Source organism: Bubalus kerabau, chromosome 23 (genome assembly GCF_029407905.1).
Source record: "Bubalus kerabau isolate K-KA32 ecotype Philippines breed swamp buffalo chromosome 23, PCC_UOA_SB_1v2, whole genome shotgun sequence".
Classification (NCBI taxonomy): Eukaryota; Metazoa; Chordata; class Mammalia; order Artiodactyla; family Bovidae; genus Bubalus; species Bubalus kerabau.
The window spans coordinates 2,080,893-2,093,296 of record NC_073646.1 but is presented as its reverse complement, the minus strand read 5'-3'; the positions used below and the strand labels follow the sequence as shown (position 1 = coordinate 2,093,296).

The 12,404-nt window shown below is 58.5% G+C and overlaps 2 protein-coding genes across 4 annotated transcripts in view; both read left to right on the top strand.

Moving 5' to 3' along the window:
* The first annotated feature begins 7,514 nt into the window (after window positions 1–7,514).
* On the top strand, window positions 7,515–8,573 carry LOC129637718 (ubiquinol-cytochrome-c reductase complex assembly factor 4). Its single transcript, XM_055561949.1, has 2 exons — window positions 7,515–7,674; window positions 7,751–8,573. The coding sequence occupies exons 1-2, from the start codon at window positions 7,643–7,645 to the stop codon at window positions 8,124–8,126; spliced, it is 408 nt and encodes a 135-aa protein (XP_055417924.1). The 5' UTR covers window positions 7,515–7,642; the 3' UTR covers window positions 8,127–8,573.
* A 3,491-nt stretch (window positions 8,574–12,064) lies between these two features.
* The window catches only part of UNKL (unk like zinc finger), a 32,754-nt gene continuing 32,414 nt past the window's right edge, over window positions 12,065–12,404 (top strand). For 2 of the 3 annotated variants that reach the window (XM_055562661.1, XM_055562660.1), the window contains exon 1: window positions 12,065–12,191. In XM_055562661.1, the coding sequence (XP_055418636.1) occupies window positions 12,115–12,191 (77 nt within the window). In that variant the 5' untranslated portion in view covers window positions 12,065–12,114. The remainder of the gene's footprint in view (window positions 12,192–12,404) is intronic. The other variant, XM_055562662.1, reaches the window with a different exon arrangement.

Genomic DNA, 12,404 nt, shown 5'->3' with positions numbered 1-12,404 from the left:
GAAAGGGGACAGGGTAGCCGTCGGGGACCCCAGCCCCGCTAGGGGAACGGCCACTGCAGGCTTGGGGCGGGCGCCGAGCCCAGGGACGGCTGATGTCTGGGGAGAGACGAGGTGGTGGCCCGCGGGCGGGTGGGCGCGGCGGGAGGGGGCTGGGGGCCTGGCGACAGTGCCACTGAAACAGCGCCTCGGAGACGGGAGCGGGCCAGGGGGCATGGAGCCCGCTGGGCTGGGCTGCGGGTGGCTTTGGGGTCTGGAGAGCAGAGAGCTGCCGCAGCGCAGGGTCGCTGTGGCCCCTGACACACAGGCTGGCTGACGCGGCGTCTGCCCCGGGGCGGGGTGGGAGCGGGGGACCCCTTTGGCGGCCCCCACGAGTGTCTGTGGTTGACAGGGTCCCCCCGTCCCTGAGGTGCCAGTGCTGAGCCCAGGAGGCCGGGCCTGGCCACCTTGACCCAGCTGTTCTGTCCCTTGAAGTCTGGGGGCTTCAGGGGCTGTGAGGGTGACTCTGGGGGGCCTTTGGGGGAAGGCAGAGCCATTTCTCCACCCCCACCACCCCAGGCTTCCCTGTGCTCTCTGAGTCGAGGTCACTTCAAGTGTTCCTAGCCTGAGGCTAGGTGTGGGGAGGTGGTGCAGGCAGGACTGGGCAAGTCACTGACAGTTTGCAAGCCAAGGGGGGGCTGCGGGCGGGGTGGGGGGGTGCATGGAGCTGATTATGAATGTGGGAGGCCCCCACCCCGGGACAGGCCAAGCTCCTCTGCTTCAGGGAGGCAGGTGGGCCAACCCTTGGCCAAGAGGCCTCCTGGTGGGTGCCCTGGCAGGGGGCAGGAAGAAAGGAAAGGGGGTTCAGAGAGGGAGGGGGTCCCAGCTTCAGGAAACTACGCTGTGTGTGGGGGAGGGGAGAGGAGTCGGAGTCAGGGGAGCTCCCCTCCGCTGCCCCCTGCCCCTGCTGTCTGCTCACAGTTCTGGGGTCTCTCTTCCCCGCCTGGGTGTCCCGTGGCCCCAGTGTTGGGGTACAGATGGCCGCTGGTGGGGAGCTGAGCCTCAGGTGTCCTGTCTCCCCCTGGCCTGGTTTTGTCCTCAATGACTCAGCCCTCCCCACCCTGCTGGTGACCCCTCCCCGTGGGTGGATGGTCTGCAGAGACCACTTGGGCAGAGGAGCCCACAGCCTTCTTCTGCCACCCGCGCCCACCCGCCACCCAGCCTGGCTCCTACCTGCCGCAGCCTGCAGCTCCCGCTGGGCAGGCCCACCTCCACCTGGGCTCAAGCGTTTATAGCCGAGCTCCGTGGCTGGCCAGGCCAGCAAATATTTGATGACTGCATTGTCATCGCAGACTGGGCAAATAGAGCCCGTTTGCTTTAGCGCCCGGCAACCAGGGCCCCGCGGGGGGAGCCTCAGCCTGCCCGGGGACGGTGGAGTGTTTGCTGCTCGCCCAGCTGGCTCACACCCGGCCGAGGACCCTTATCTCAGCTGCTGATTGGGGCCCAGACCCAGCCTTGTCAAATAGGCGGAAAATTAAATTTCATGCTATTTTGACTTCTGGAGTAGCCTTCTCTAGAGGACATCCTGCCTCCGCAGCGTCCTGGGTGAGCAGGCTGTGGGCCAGCAGCAGCCCTGAATGCGCAGGAGGGCCAGGGACCACCAGCCAGGCTGCTCCTGCCACCTCCCACCGCTCCAGAGCAGCAGGTGCACATGCGGCAAACCCCGAGGAACCCCCGCCACCCCCAGGGCGTCACCCTTGGCACCTGCTTCTCTGGCATCTGGGTCCTCCTCTGAGGGACGTGGTAGCCCCTCCAGCCCCGGGGGTCCCGCCCAGGGGTGTCCTCCCCGCGTCTCCAGGGCGGTTACAGTCAACACCACGAGCAGGACCCCAGAAGGCCTGGACCCCGCCAACCCCCGGCCAGGAGCCAGGCCTGGACCCCAGCATCTTCGCGGACCGTCCTCCCTGCCCCCTCCATGTGCTGCTGCCCTTGCATCTGGGGCCGCCCAGCCGGTTCCCAGCAAACCAGGGGGCTGCGCAGAGCTGGGGAGCCTCTCACAGCCCTGGAGGCCAGAAGCCTGGAGTGAAAGGTCCTGCCCGAGGCTCTAGCGGGGAGCCCACCTGTGCCGCTCCCTCCTGACCCCAGGCTCCCAGCCTCCCAGCCTCCGCTCATCGCAGGGCCGCCCCACCCCACCCTGTGTCGTGTCCGAGTTTCCCTGCTCTTTCGAGAACACCTGTCCCAGGACTGAGGACCACTCCAGTCCCTCTGACCTCGCCCCGCTGACTCTCCTTCCACGTGAGGTTCCCTTCTGAGGTCCATGTGGACACGGTTTGGGGGACACTGTTCTGCCTCGTCACCCACCACGCGTGGGCGTAGCTGGGTGCTTTCCTCCCAGACAGCACGCCCAGTGCTGGCTGGGGGTCTCCCAAAGCCACCGCTGCTTGGGGGCCAGGTTCTCAGCACAGGACAGCAGCCCCTCCCAACCTGGCATGTGCCCGGCCCCCGGCTGCGGGCCTTACCTGTCCACCCCCTCCCTGGGCCCTTCAGCTCCAGGCTCCACTGCCCTCTGCAAGGGGGCTGCTCCCTTCCCATCCCACGGGGGTCCTAGTGGGGACTGTGGGGGGACTTGCCCCGCTGAAAGCTGCCAGTCACTTCTCTGCCACCTGGAAGGTCCAACGCCTGCCTTCAGGACCGGCTTCGGCTTCTGGGGGAATGACAGGAAATGCGAAGTTCTACCCTAGGGACGCGACCCGCCCCCAGGCCAGGCCGGTGACCCACCCCGCAGGGGTCTTCACAGCAGCCAAGGGAAGCTGTGGCATGGGGTCCAGTGGCTGCCCAGGGTGGCTGGGACTCCAGGGTCCCTCTCTGCCCAGACACAGCCCCAAGGAGTACCCTCCGTGACCGACCCAGGCCTGGACCCCAGCATCTGCCCGGACCCCAGCTGCAGTTCCCTATCGGAAACAACCAGGGCCCGGGCCTGGGGAGGGGCTGGAGTCCGGCTAGGCGACTGGGTCAGCCCTGCAGGGTGGTGAGGGCAGTGCAATCTGGGTGGAGGCCCCAGGAGGGCCTGTGGGTCAGTCTCCAGCCCTCGCCTGTGCCGGGCCCCTGCCTGGGGGGGGCCGGGCTGACGAAGGTGAGGTGCAGCCCTGCCCTGGAGAAGGTCCTGCAGTGTGGCCAGAGGGGGGGCTTCATGAAGGAGGGGGTCTGCGGGCACTGAGGGGGCAGTGAAGGCACTCCAGCAGCAGGGACGGCCTGGCAAGGATGCCCATCCCCTCGCCCTGGAAATTTCCATCACCTCACCTGGCAGAGGGACCCAGCGGGGCTGACTGAGCGGAGGACCCCGAGATGGGAGACGGCCCTAGGTTACCCCACGGGCCGTGATTCAGAGGGAAGGCGGAGGGGCCAAGCGCCGGGTGAGCGGACACGAGGCGACAGAAGCAGAGGGGCCCAGCTGGCTTTGAAAGGGGGAAGGGCCTCAAGCCAAGGAATGGAGTGGCCTCCAAGCCCCCGACCCTTGGGGCCCCTGAGTGGGCCGGGGGCCAAGACACTCAGGCTGCCATGCCCCCCAGCGCCTGCTCCCAGCCGGTCCCCCTCATGCGCAGCGTGGGGCCTTCACAGCTCTGTGCCCACCTGCCCCCACCTCTGCTCTCAGGCCTCGACCACCCGGAGACAGGCTCTGCTTTTCCAAAGGTGGTGGCCCTGCCTGTCCCCACGCACCCTGTATTGATCTTCCCAGGGAAAATCAATAGGTCCAATATGTCAGCTCTCAAGTGGCGCTACAGTAAATTACTCCCGTCATCGGGCACACTGGGCGGCAGCCTCCCTCCCATTAGTGGAGCATTAGGCCTGTGTGAAGTTGCTCTGTGTGTGCTTTGAGATAATGAAGGCTGAGGTGTTGGTTTATGCCCCGGGGGGGCGGGGGCATCGCTGCCAGTGTGGGGAACCTGTCACCCAGCGCCCTGCCAAGATTGCTGGGGTCAGGAAGGGGAGGGTCCTGGAGACGCTCTGGGGGTGGCCCCAGGAGCATCTGGTTGTGGCTTTTCCCGTTGGGGCTCCCCTGCATCAGAGAGTCAAGCAAACCCCAGCACTTGGGGCTGCTGTCACTCTCCAGCCAGAGGCCGGAAGGGACGCACGTGTCACTGAACAAGTGGATTTCAGCAGGGAGAGCTCACGGCCGCAGTGCAGGTGTCTCGGGAGGCGGGGCTTAACAAAGGGCTCTGGGCTCAGCCGGGTTCGTGGGGGCTGTGCTCTGGGGGCTGTGAGTCTCCAGGGTCTGCTGTAACTAAGTACCACCAACAAAGCCCGGCGGGGGCACTTAAAACAACAGAGTTCCTTTCTCACAGTTCCAAAGGCCAGGTATCTGAAACCATGACGACTCTGAGGAAGAAACTCCTCCAGGGCTTTCTTTAAGTTTCTGTTGCAGCCGGGATCCTCCCAGCTCCTCAGCTCTTGGCTCCATCACTCCAGTCTCCACCCACCTCTTGGCATGGCCTTCTCCCCACGTGTCTCCGGGTCTTTTCTCCTCTTATAAGGACGCCATTTAGGGCCCACCCTATCCAATATGATATGCATACGTAGGTGCTAAGTTGCTTCAGTCATGTCTGACTCTTTGTGATCCCATGGACTGTAGCCCGCCAGGCTCCTCTGCCCGTGGGATTCTCCAGACAAGAATATTAGAGTGGGTAGCCATTCCCTTGTCCAAGGGATCTTCCTGACCCAGAAATCGAACCCGCATCTCTTGCATCTCCTGCATGGGCAGGTGGGTTCTTTACCACTAGTGCCGCCTGGGAAGCCCCATCCAATATGACATAGTTTTAACTAATTACATCCACAAAGACCTTTCCAAATAGGGATCATGTGGTGGGCTCTGGGGGGACAGAATTTGGAAGAACATTGTTCAGTCCAGTGTAGCATCACTTAAAAGTTGTATTTCTTTTTAGCTGCGCTGGGTCTCTGTTGTGGTACACAGGCTCCTCACTGCTCGCGGGCTTCCTCTCGTTGTTGAGAGTGAGGACAACTCTTCATCGCGGTGCTCGGGCTTCTCCTTGCAGCCGCTTCTCTTCTTGCGGAGCACAGGCTCTAGAGTGCATGGGCTCAGTAGTTGCCTCCCAGTATGTATGAACTTAGTTCCCGGCCAGGGTTTGAACCCACATCCCCTGCATTGGAAGGGAGATTCTTAACCACGGAACCACCAGGGGAGTCCCTAGTATAGCATCTTAATACATCTTGTCCAGAAGGAGGACAGCCATGGCTGGTGAATGACCAGAGTCCCTCCCATTAGCCAGGAAGCGGGTATTTGGTCTTTTTTTGAGGTTTGGGCCACGTCCATGTCTTGTCTGTGTTCAGACATGATTGTCTTGAGCCACCGTGGTCATGGAGTGCCCTGGTCCAACACGGATGTTCTCTGAAGTTGTTTCTGTCCCATGGGAGAGCCGAGCTCTGAGCCCCAGACCAGCTCCCAGAGATCAGGGCCTGCTGACTCCACAGGACCCTGTGTCCTTTGCATCATGCCTTCACCTAGAATGGAGACCCGGCCAGCAGGACTTGGGCACAGAGGACATGTGGATTTGCTAAATCTTTGCTGTGGCCTCCACTGCTCCTCCCGGACTCTGACCTCAGAGCACCCTAGGAGCCTGGCGGCCATAAGGGAACATCCGTTGCTTCAGGATGGAAGGACGTTCCCACGCTGGCCACTCAGGCAGAGCTCCAGTCGTGGAAGCAGCCCTGAAGGACAGGAGATGCCCATTTTACAGCTGAGGAAGCAGAGGCTCAAGAGGTGCCTGTCCAGGTGTCTAATTTCTGTCACGCATCCAAGGCAGTCATCAAGACAGTTTCAGTGACCCTTTAGAGGTGGCCTTGCATGGGGGTGGGGTCCCAGCCCCCCCATCAACCCCTGCCCTTGACCTCCCCAGCTCTGGGCCCCTTCTGCTGGCCCAGGGCAGCTTGTGCCCAGATGCCTGAAAACAGACCAACCAGGTGGTTGTATAAGCTGCACTCAGCAGCTCCACCCCTAACCTCCTCCTCAGGTTATCTTTGCCTCCGCCAGGAAGCCCTACAGGCTGCACACCAGAATGATTGTGGTCCATCCTCCTGCCTATAGTTGGTGCTCCTGGGGTTCCCTGTGGCTGAACTGGTTCAGCAGTGACTCTGGGTGGGGTTCTGGGGTGGAACAGGTGGGGCGGAGCCCAGTGAGGAGGACGTGAGCACACAGGCACCTCTGTTGACACAGCAGCTCTGGACACAGCCCTGGGTTTGGAGCTGAGTCACCACCAGGGGTTCAGGGTTGGGCTTCCCCAGGTGGGGAGACTTCCCAGGTGCTGCTGAGTTAGGAACACCTCCAGTCCGCCACCCTTGCTCAAGTGTCTCCAGCATTTCTGGGGTGTGGCGGGATCCCCGAGGCTGGCGCTTTTCCCACCAGAAAGCAGGTGCAGAATATGCTCGAGGCAAAGGTGCTGAACCAGGGAGGCGGCAAATTACAGCTGCCAACCAAAGATTGTCACTCACCACCCGGTTCTGCAAAAACGAAGTCACTAGCCACCGTAGTGGCTGACCTTCAACACACCCTGAAAGGAGTTAAGGGAAAACTGACCAAAAGAAAAAGCCCCCCCTCATGTTGTGCTTTTTGTTTTTCAAATGTCACAGCTCACAAGGTGGCCTTGTAATCTGACTTTGTCACCAAGTGCCCCCTCACCCCCAGCCCAGCACATTCCCACATCGTCACAGAGTCTGTGGTGATGCCTGGGGTCCTCCTATGTGGTCTCCAGACAGGACGGCTCAGCTGACCCAGCGCCAGTTTGCCTTGATGGCAGAAGGCTCCAGTAGCTTCCCTATGGAGCCGACTGGGGTACAGGGTAGATAGGGAGTCCCGGGACAGCTCAGAGCTGCCTCTCCCGGCCTGACTCCTGCAGGTGGACAAGAAGGTCCCCGAGGAGCACGCTGCAGCCTCCATCCACAACAACGGCGCTCCGGGCCCTAGGCAGGTGTTCCTGCTGGCCTGAAGAGGGAAACGCGCCCGAGTGCCCGTCGGCTCCGCGGGGAGGGCCACGGGCGTGCCCTGGTGCCGTGGGTGAGGCTCACAGCCCTGCGGCTGAGCCGTGTGCCTGCCAAGCAGGTCGGATGGTGTATATGCGGCGACGGCTGCGCAGCTCGGAGCCCGCAGAGCGCGAGGGCTGGGTGCGGGCCCGCGGCCCCGGGGCCGGGGACACTAGTAGACGAGACGTAGCTGAAGTCCCACGAAGAGAGCAAGACAGCGGCGTGAGGCCGGGGGAAGAGGCGTCCGGGGCTGCGCCGGCACGGCGGGAGGGATGCGTAGTGTGGGCTGTTATCGGGGGACCCGCGCTGAGGCGAGCTCGTCGGCGGACCATGCTAACACCCCGTCCAGGCCGACAGGCCTCAGGCCTGGAGCGCAAGCCCAGGGAGAGGAAGGGTAGCACCAACTCGGGCCGGCCGCGAACTACATTTCCCGGCATGCCCGTGCGGCCGACCGGGGGCGGGCCTGCTACGGAAGAGGTTGCAGGAGGACTGAGTCATTTCCGCTGCGCGAGCGGGGACTCACGTTCTGTAGTCGTGCGCGGAGGCCCGGAACAGCACCGAACTTCCGGCTTCGCGCGACGGAAGTGACAGGACTGCGGCGCGCTGCGGCGCCGAGCGCGGAGCCAGGGTCGCGATGAGCGGCGTTCTGTCCGCGCCAGCGGCCGGGTGAGCTGCGCGGGGTCTCGGCGGGACCTCGGGCGGAAGGGGCGGGCGCACGCGCTCACTGCTTTCTTTCTTCCAGGGCGCTCCGGGCGCTGAGGCTCGTGCGCTGGGCTTCCAGAAGCCCGCCTCCGCCGCCCAGCGGCCGGGCTCGAGCCCAGCTCGCGGCCGAGGGCGACGAAGAGGATGATCCTCACCTCCCACTTCGGTTTTCCTCCAGCAGAGCCGCGCCGCTCCGCTGGACAGTGAAGCAGTCCCTGGGAACCGGGCAGCAGCGACCCTGGTGGGTGGTGCTGCCCTTAAGCTTGTCCCTCATGGCTCTGGTCATTTGGTGCTTCTTTAGGCAGGAGACCAGCGCGGACCGGTGGTTGAGACGGATGTTGCTGGAAGAGGTACCGGAGCCCAGCGACGCTTCTGAAAAGCCTGGAGCTCCGGTGGCCCACGGGGCGAGGACTTAATGGGGTGCCAGGAGCGAAGCAACAGAGCTCAGCTCTTAGGCTTTGGCGTCGCGTTTGACCGTTTCTGTCCCCGTTATTACGCGCGTCCTGAGACTGAGGGACTCGAATGACCGACCTGGCTAAGCTGACCCCTTGAAGGCGACACAGGATGTCAGCAGATCGGAACCGGCTCCTTGTCTGATGCTCGTTTCCCATCGAATACGTCGGAAAGCTTTCTCAGGTCCACGGAAAAGGTTTTGGTCGCAGCATGTGCTGTTGGATTTGCGGTGTCTTTGTACATTATCATGTTTACAAAGCAACGTAGTGACACCTGTACTCCGGTGTGATCCGCTTTCTGAGACAGAGGGGCTGACAGAAGAGCTAAACGCTTTATTTTACAGTGTACTGTGATGTGTATAAATTGATGTTAGTTTAACAAACAATAAAATTTTAAGTTGGTAATGTGAAGTTAAGCCAATTTTTTTTTTAGCACTTCATTTTAAGAAAGTGAGCCTTCTAGTCATTTCAATTCCTTTAGTTCCGCCCCACCCCCACCCGCCGCCCGCCACCCCAGAACAGGAGCTGAGGAAAGAATCCTAAATGTAACTGGTGGAATATGATCAAACAATACCAGAAATAATGAGCTTTCTCAGCTCTCTGTACATTTTTATTTTTAGCAAGGCAGTAACTTTCTGAGTAGAGTAAAATTGGTAAATATTTTTATTGACAGCTTACAGTATTTTGTATATGTAAATGATTATGTTTCTCAAAGTACTGCTTAGTAGGAAACGTGCTTAATTCTGGATTAAATACAGGATGCGTAAAGGGATGATTTTATTTACTTACCATTTTAGTAGAACATTTTATCTTGACTTTTTTGGTGCCAAAGTTAACTGGAAATTTCTCTCACTCGGATTGAAGACCACTGACTCTCTTGCAGTGTACCGGCTTCTTGCAAGACATCTGCAGAAGTGCTCTAAGTGGCTGGCCCACCTTGGTAAATTATGTTTGTTAGGGAGGGGCAACTGAGTCAAGTATATTCATTTTTTTAAAGATGGAGAGACCAAGATTTGAAAAGATTGGCCTAATCATAGCTCAGGCTATATCCTCAGTCCCATTAGTAGCAGAGAATTAAGACGTTCTTTCTCTGGCCTGGAGTGATTGTGACCTTTTTGGTTGTGAACCATTTTGTTTGAGCAACAGTCATTCAAACCTGAATCCTGGCTTTACTCTCACTAGCTCCTGCAAGAAAGAAGAACTAACAAGAAGAAATTTTGTTTTCATTAAAATTAACTTTCATATGATCAAAGCAATAAGCTATATTTGGAAAAGTTAGTGTGGTAAGCAGAAAGAAGAGAATTGGAAACACTAGAGTCCTACCACCTAGAGATAACTGCTTTCAACGCTTTTGGGGCAGAAGATAGAGACAATTTTTTTTTTTTTTTTAATCCCAGGAAAAGTTACTGAGGTCGATGATCTCATATCTTCTAAGCAGCTGTGCTATTTTTTGTGTGTGTCTCGGTACTATCCCAGCCTTTTAAGAACATTCTTCAAAAATAAAAAAAACTACAGTCTTTACAGCCTATCCTAATTCTTTTCAAGGAAGGTGCCTCTTGAGTGAGGAGGAAAAGGAGGCATCGTTTTAAAGATGCCCAAATTTCTTTATCTTGAGCCCTTTTTTAAGCTCAATGTATGTGGGCTTCCCTGGTGGCTCAGTGGTAAAGAATCTGCAGGAGACAAGGGTTCCATCTCTGGGTCCGAAGATCCCCTGGAGAAGGAAATGGCAACCCACTCCAGTATTCTTGCCTGGAGAATCCCATGGACAGAGGAGCCTAGTGGGCAACAGTCCACGGGGTCGCAAACAGTTGGACATAACTGAGCAGGCACACACGGCTCTCTGTGCCTCTCCACTGGACTTCACAGGTGCTTCAAACTCCTTAGGTTGGAAACAGAATTCAGCTCTCCCAAACCTGTTTCTTTGTATCCTTCCCAGCTTGGGACCTTGTAATTATCCTAGGCTTCTTTCTTATTCCCTACATTCTGGCAGTCTTCAAGATCTGTTTTGTCTTCCAAAGAATTCACAGGCCCTGTTTCATTCTCCTACTTGATTTCCTTAAAAAATGTCATGTTGTTCATTTTTTGCTATTTTAATTTCCAGGTTTCAATGTACAGTTTGTAGAAGTAGTATAATTTTTAGCCAATGTGAACATATAAAAGTAGTCATTCATCCCACCACCAATGATAGTTTATACTATTCTATGTGTTACTTGTATTTGAAAAAACAACAGGAACTTACATTCTTGGGAACTAATGTATGGAACTGCTATATCGTGCTTTGTCCTGTCACTTGAGGAGGAGCATTTTTCTTGTTAACAATTCTCAGAAAGCATTTTTATTCTCTGCTAGGTGCTCTTAAATTTATGCCAAAGAACTCTGATATCTTTGTACATCTTTGTCTGAATCTCATTCTTTTTTAGGTTGGAGTCTCTAGAAATGGAACAAATTAGCTTTCCATAAAGATCCATACCCTTTCCTTCTAGCCACACTTCCTTCAAGGGTATTCTTGCTGCGGGTTAGAGTGTTGTTGATTTTCTGTTCAGAATAACAACAAAAGTGCCTGTTCCAAGAGCTCTTGTGCGTTCTAAGTCACTTCGGTAGTGTCCGGCTCTTTTCGACCCTATGGACTATAGCCCACCAGGCCCTTCTGTCCATGGGGATTCTCCAGACAAGAAGACGAGTGGGTTGCCATTTCCTCCTTCAGGGGATCTCCCTCACCCAGGGATCCGAACCCTTGTCTCCTGCATTGGCAGTCAGGTTCTTTAGGACTAGCACTGCCTTGGGAAGCCCCCTTCTTTGTTTAATTTGCATTTAAAAAAATTACTGGCGAGGTTGATCATTTAACAAGTCTTGGGAATTCCCTGGAAGTCCAGTGGTTAGGACTCTGCAATCTCACTGCCCTGAGGGCTCAGTTAAATTCCTGGTCGGTGAACTAAAATCCCACAAGCCACCCAGCCCTGCAAAAAAAAAAAAAAAAAAGAATGTCTCATGCTACATATTTACAAAATAATGTACTCTGGGCCTGGGTTCTTCTTCCTCAAATGCACACCGTGCTTCTTCCTTCAGGGACCACTGTGTTGGACCTCCGTGTGAGTCTTGAGGTGGGGCCGGGGGCGAGGGTGGGGGGCGGATGCTGCCTGCCCTGGAGTTCCCGCCCTCTGTGCTTCCCCTCCCACCTTTTTGGCGAAGGGTGTGTGTCTGGTCTCCCTCTTGACTTCGCGCCTTTGGATTCTAAAAAATCAGCTCTATTGATATGCAGTTCATATTTACCCATTTAAAGTAAACAAGTGAAAATTTTTAGTACGTTCGCAGGGAGCAACCACTACCACATTCTAATTTTAGGACCTGTTCGTAAGCCTAAAAGAACCCGGGGTACCAGTGAGCAGTCAGGCCTCTTTCCGCTCCCTTGTCTCCCACACCGAACCCTAAGCAACTGGAGCCACTCTTCGCGGTCTCAGCATCCCCCCGGGGTCACAGAATGAGTGAAGGCGCGTGTGACAGCCGGGCCGCCCTGTCTTTACTCAGGACCTGTCCTCTGTCTCGGAGCTTGGAGTTGCGCAGGGCGCTGTCCGGCGTGTGGAGCGCGTGGGCAGCCCTGCTGGGGTGAAGGCTGCAGCGGGGCCGCGGACTGAGCGGGTGCGGGATGGGCCGTGAACGTGGACTTCGGGGACTCCGCGGGAGTGGGTGGGGGCGACCTGCCGGGACTGCGGGCTCGGGGCGTGGCGGGGTCCGGGGTGCTTGCGCGTCCCCTCTGGGCGCAGGGTGACCGGAGGCGCCCAGGGCCGACAGCTCCGCGCCGGACGCCGGATGGGGGCGTGGCGCGCGGGTGTGGCGTGGCGGGAGGGCGTGGCCGGCCGGGCGGGGGGCGCGGGTGGGCTCGACGCGGGGGGAGATCCGGAGAGGCGGGGGCGGGAGCGCGCGGCGCATGCGCGCTGCATTGTTTTGACTGAAAATGCCGTCGGTTTCGAAAGCGGCGGCGGCGGCGCTGAGCGGGTCCCCCCCGCAGACGGAGAAGCCGACCCACTACAGGTCAGTGCCCCGGCCGGCCGCGGCAGGAGCGGGGGCGGGGCAGGGGGCGGCCCCGCGCTCCTCGGGCCCGCGCGCCCGCGCCCCCGCGCCCCTGGGCCTGGGAGCTGCCACCGGGTGCGGCCTGGGGCCCCGCGCCGCCCCTCTCCCGGCTCCCCCGGCCCCCGCCTCTCACCTGCCGGCCCCTAGCCAGCTGGCCCCCCAGCCTCCGCGCGG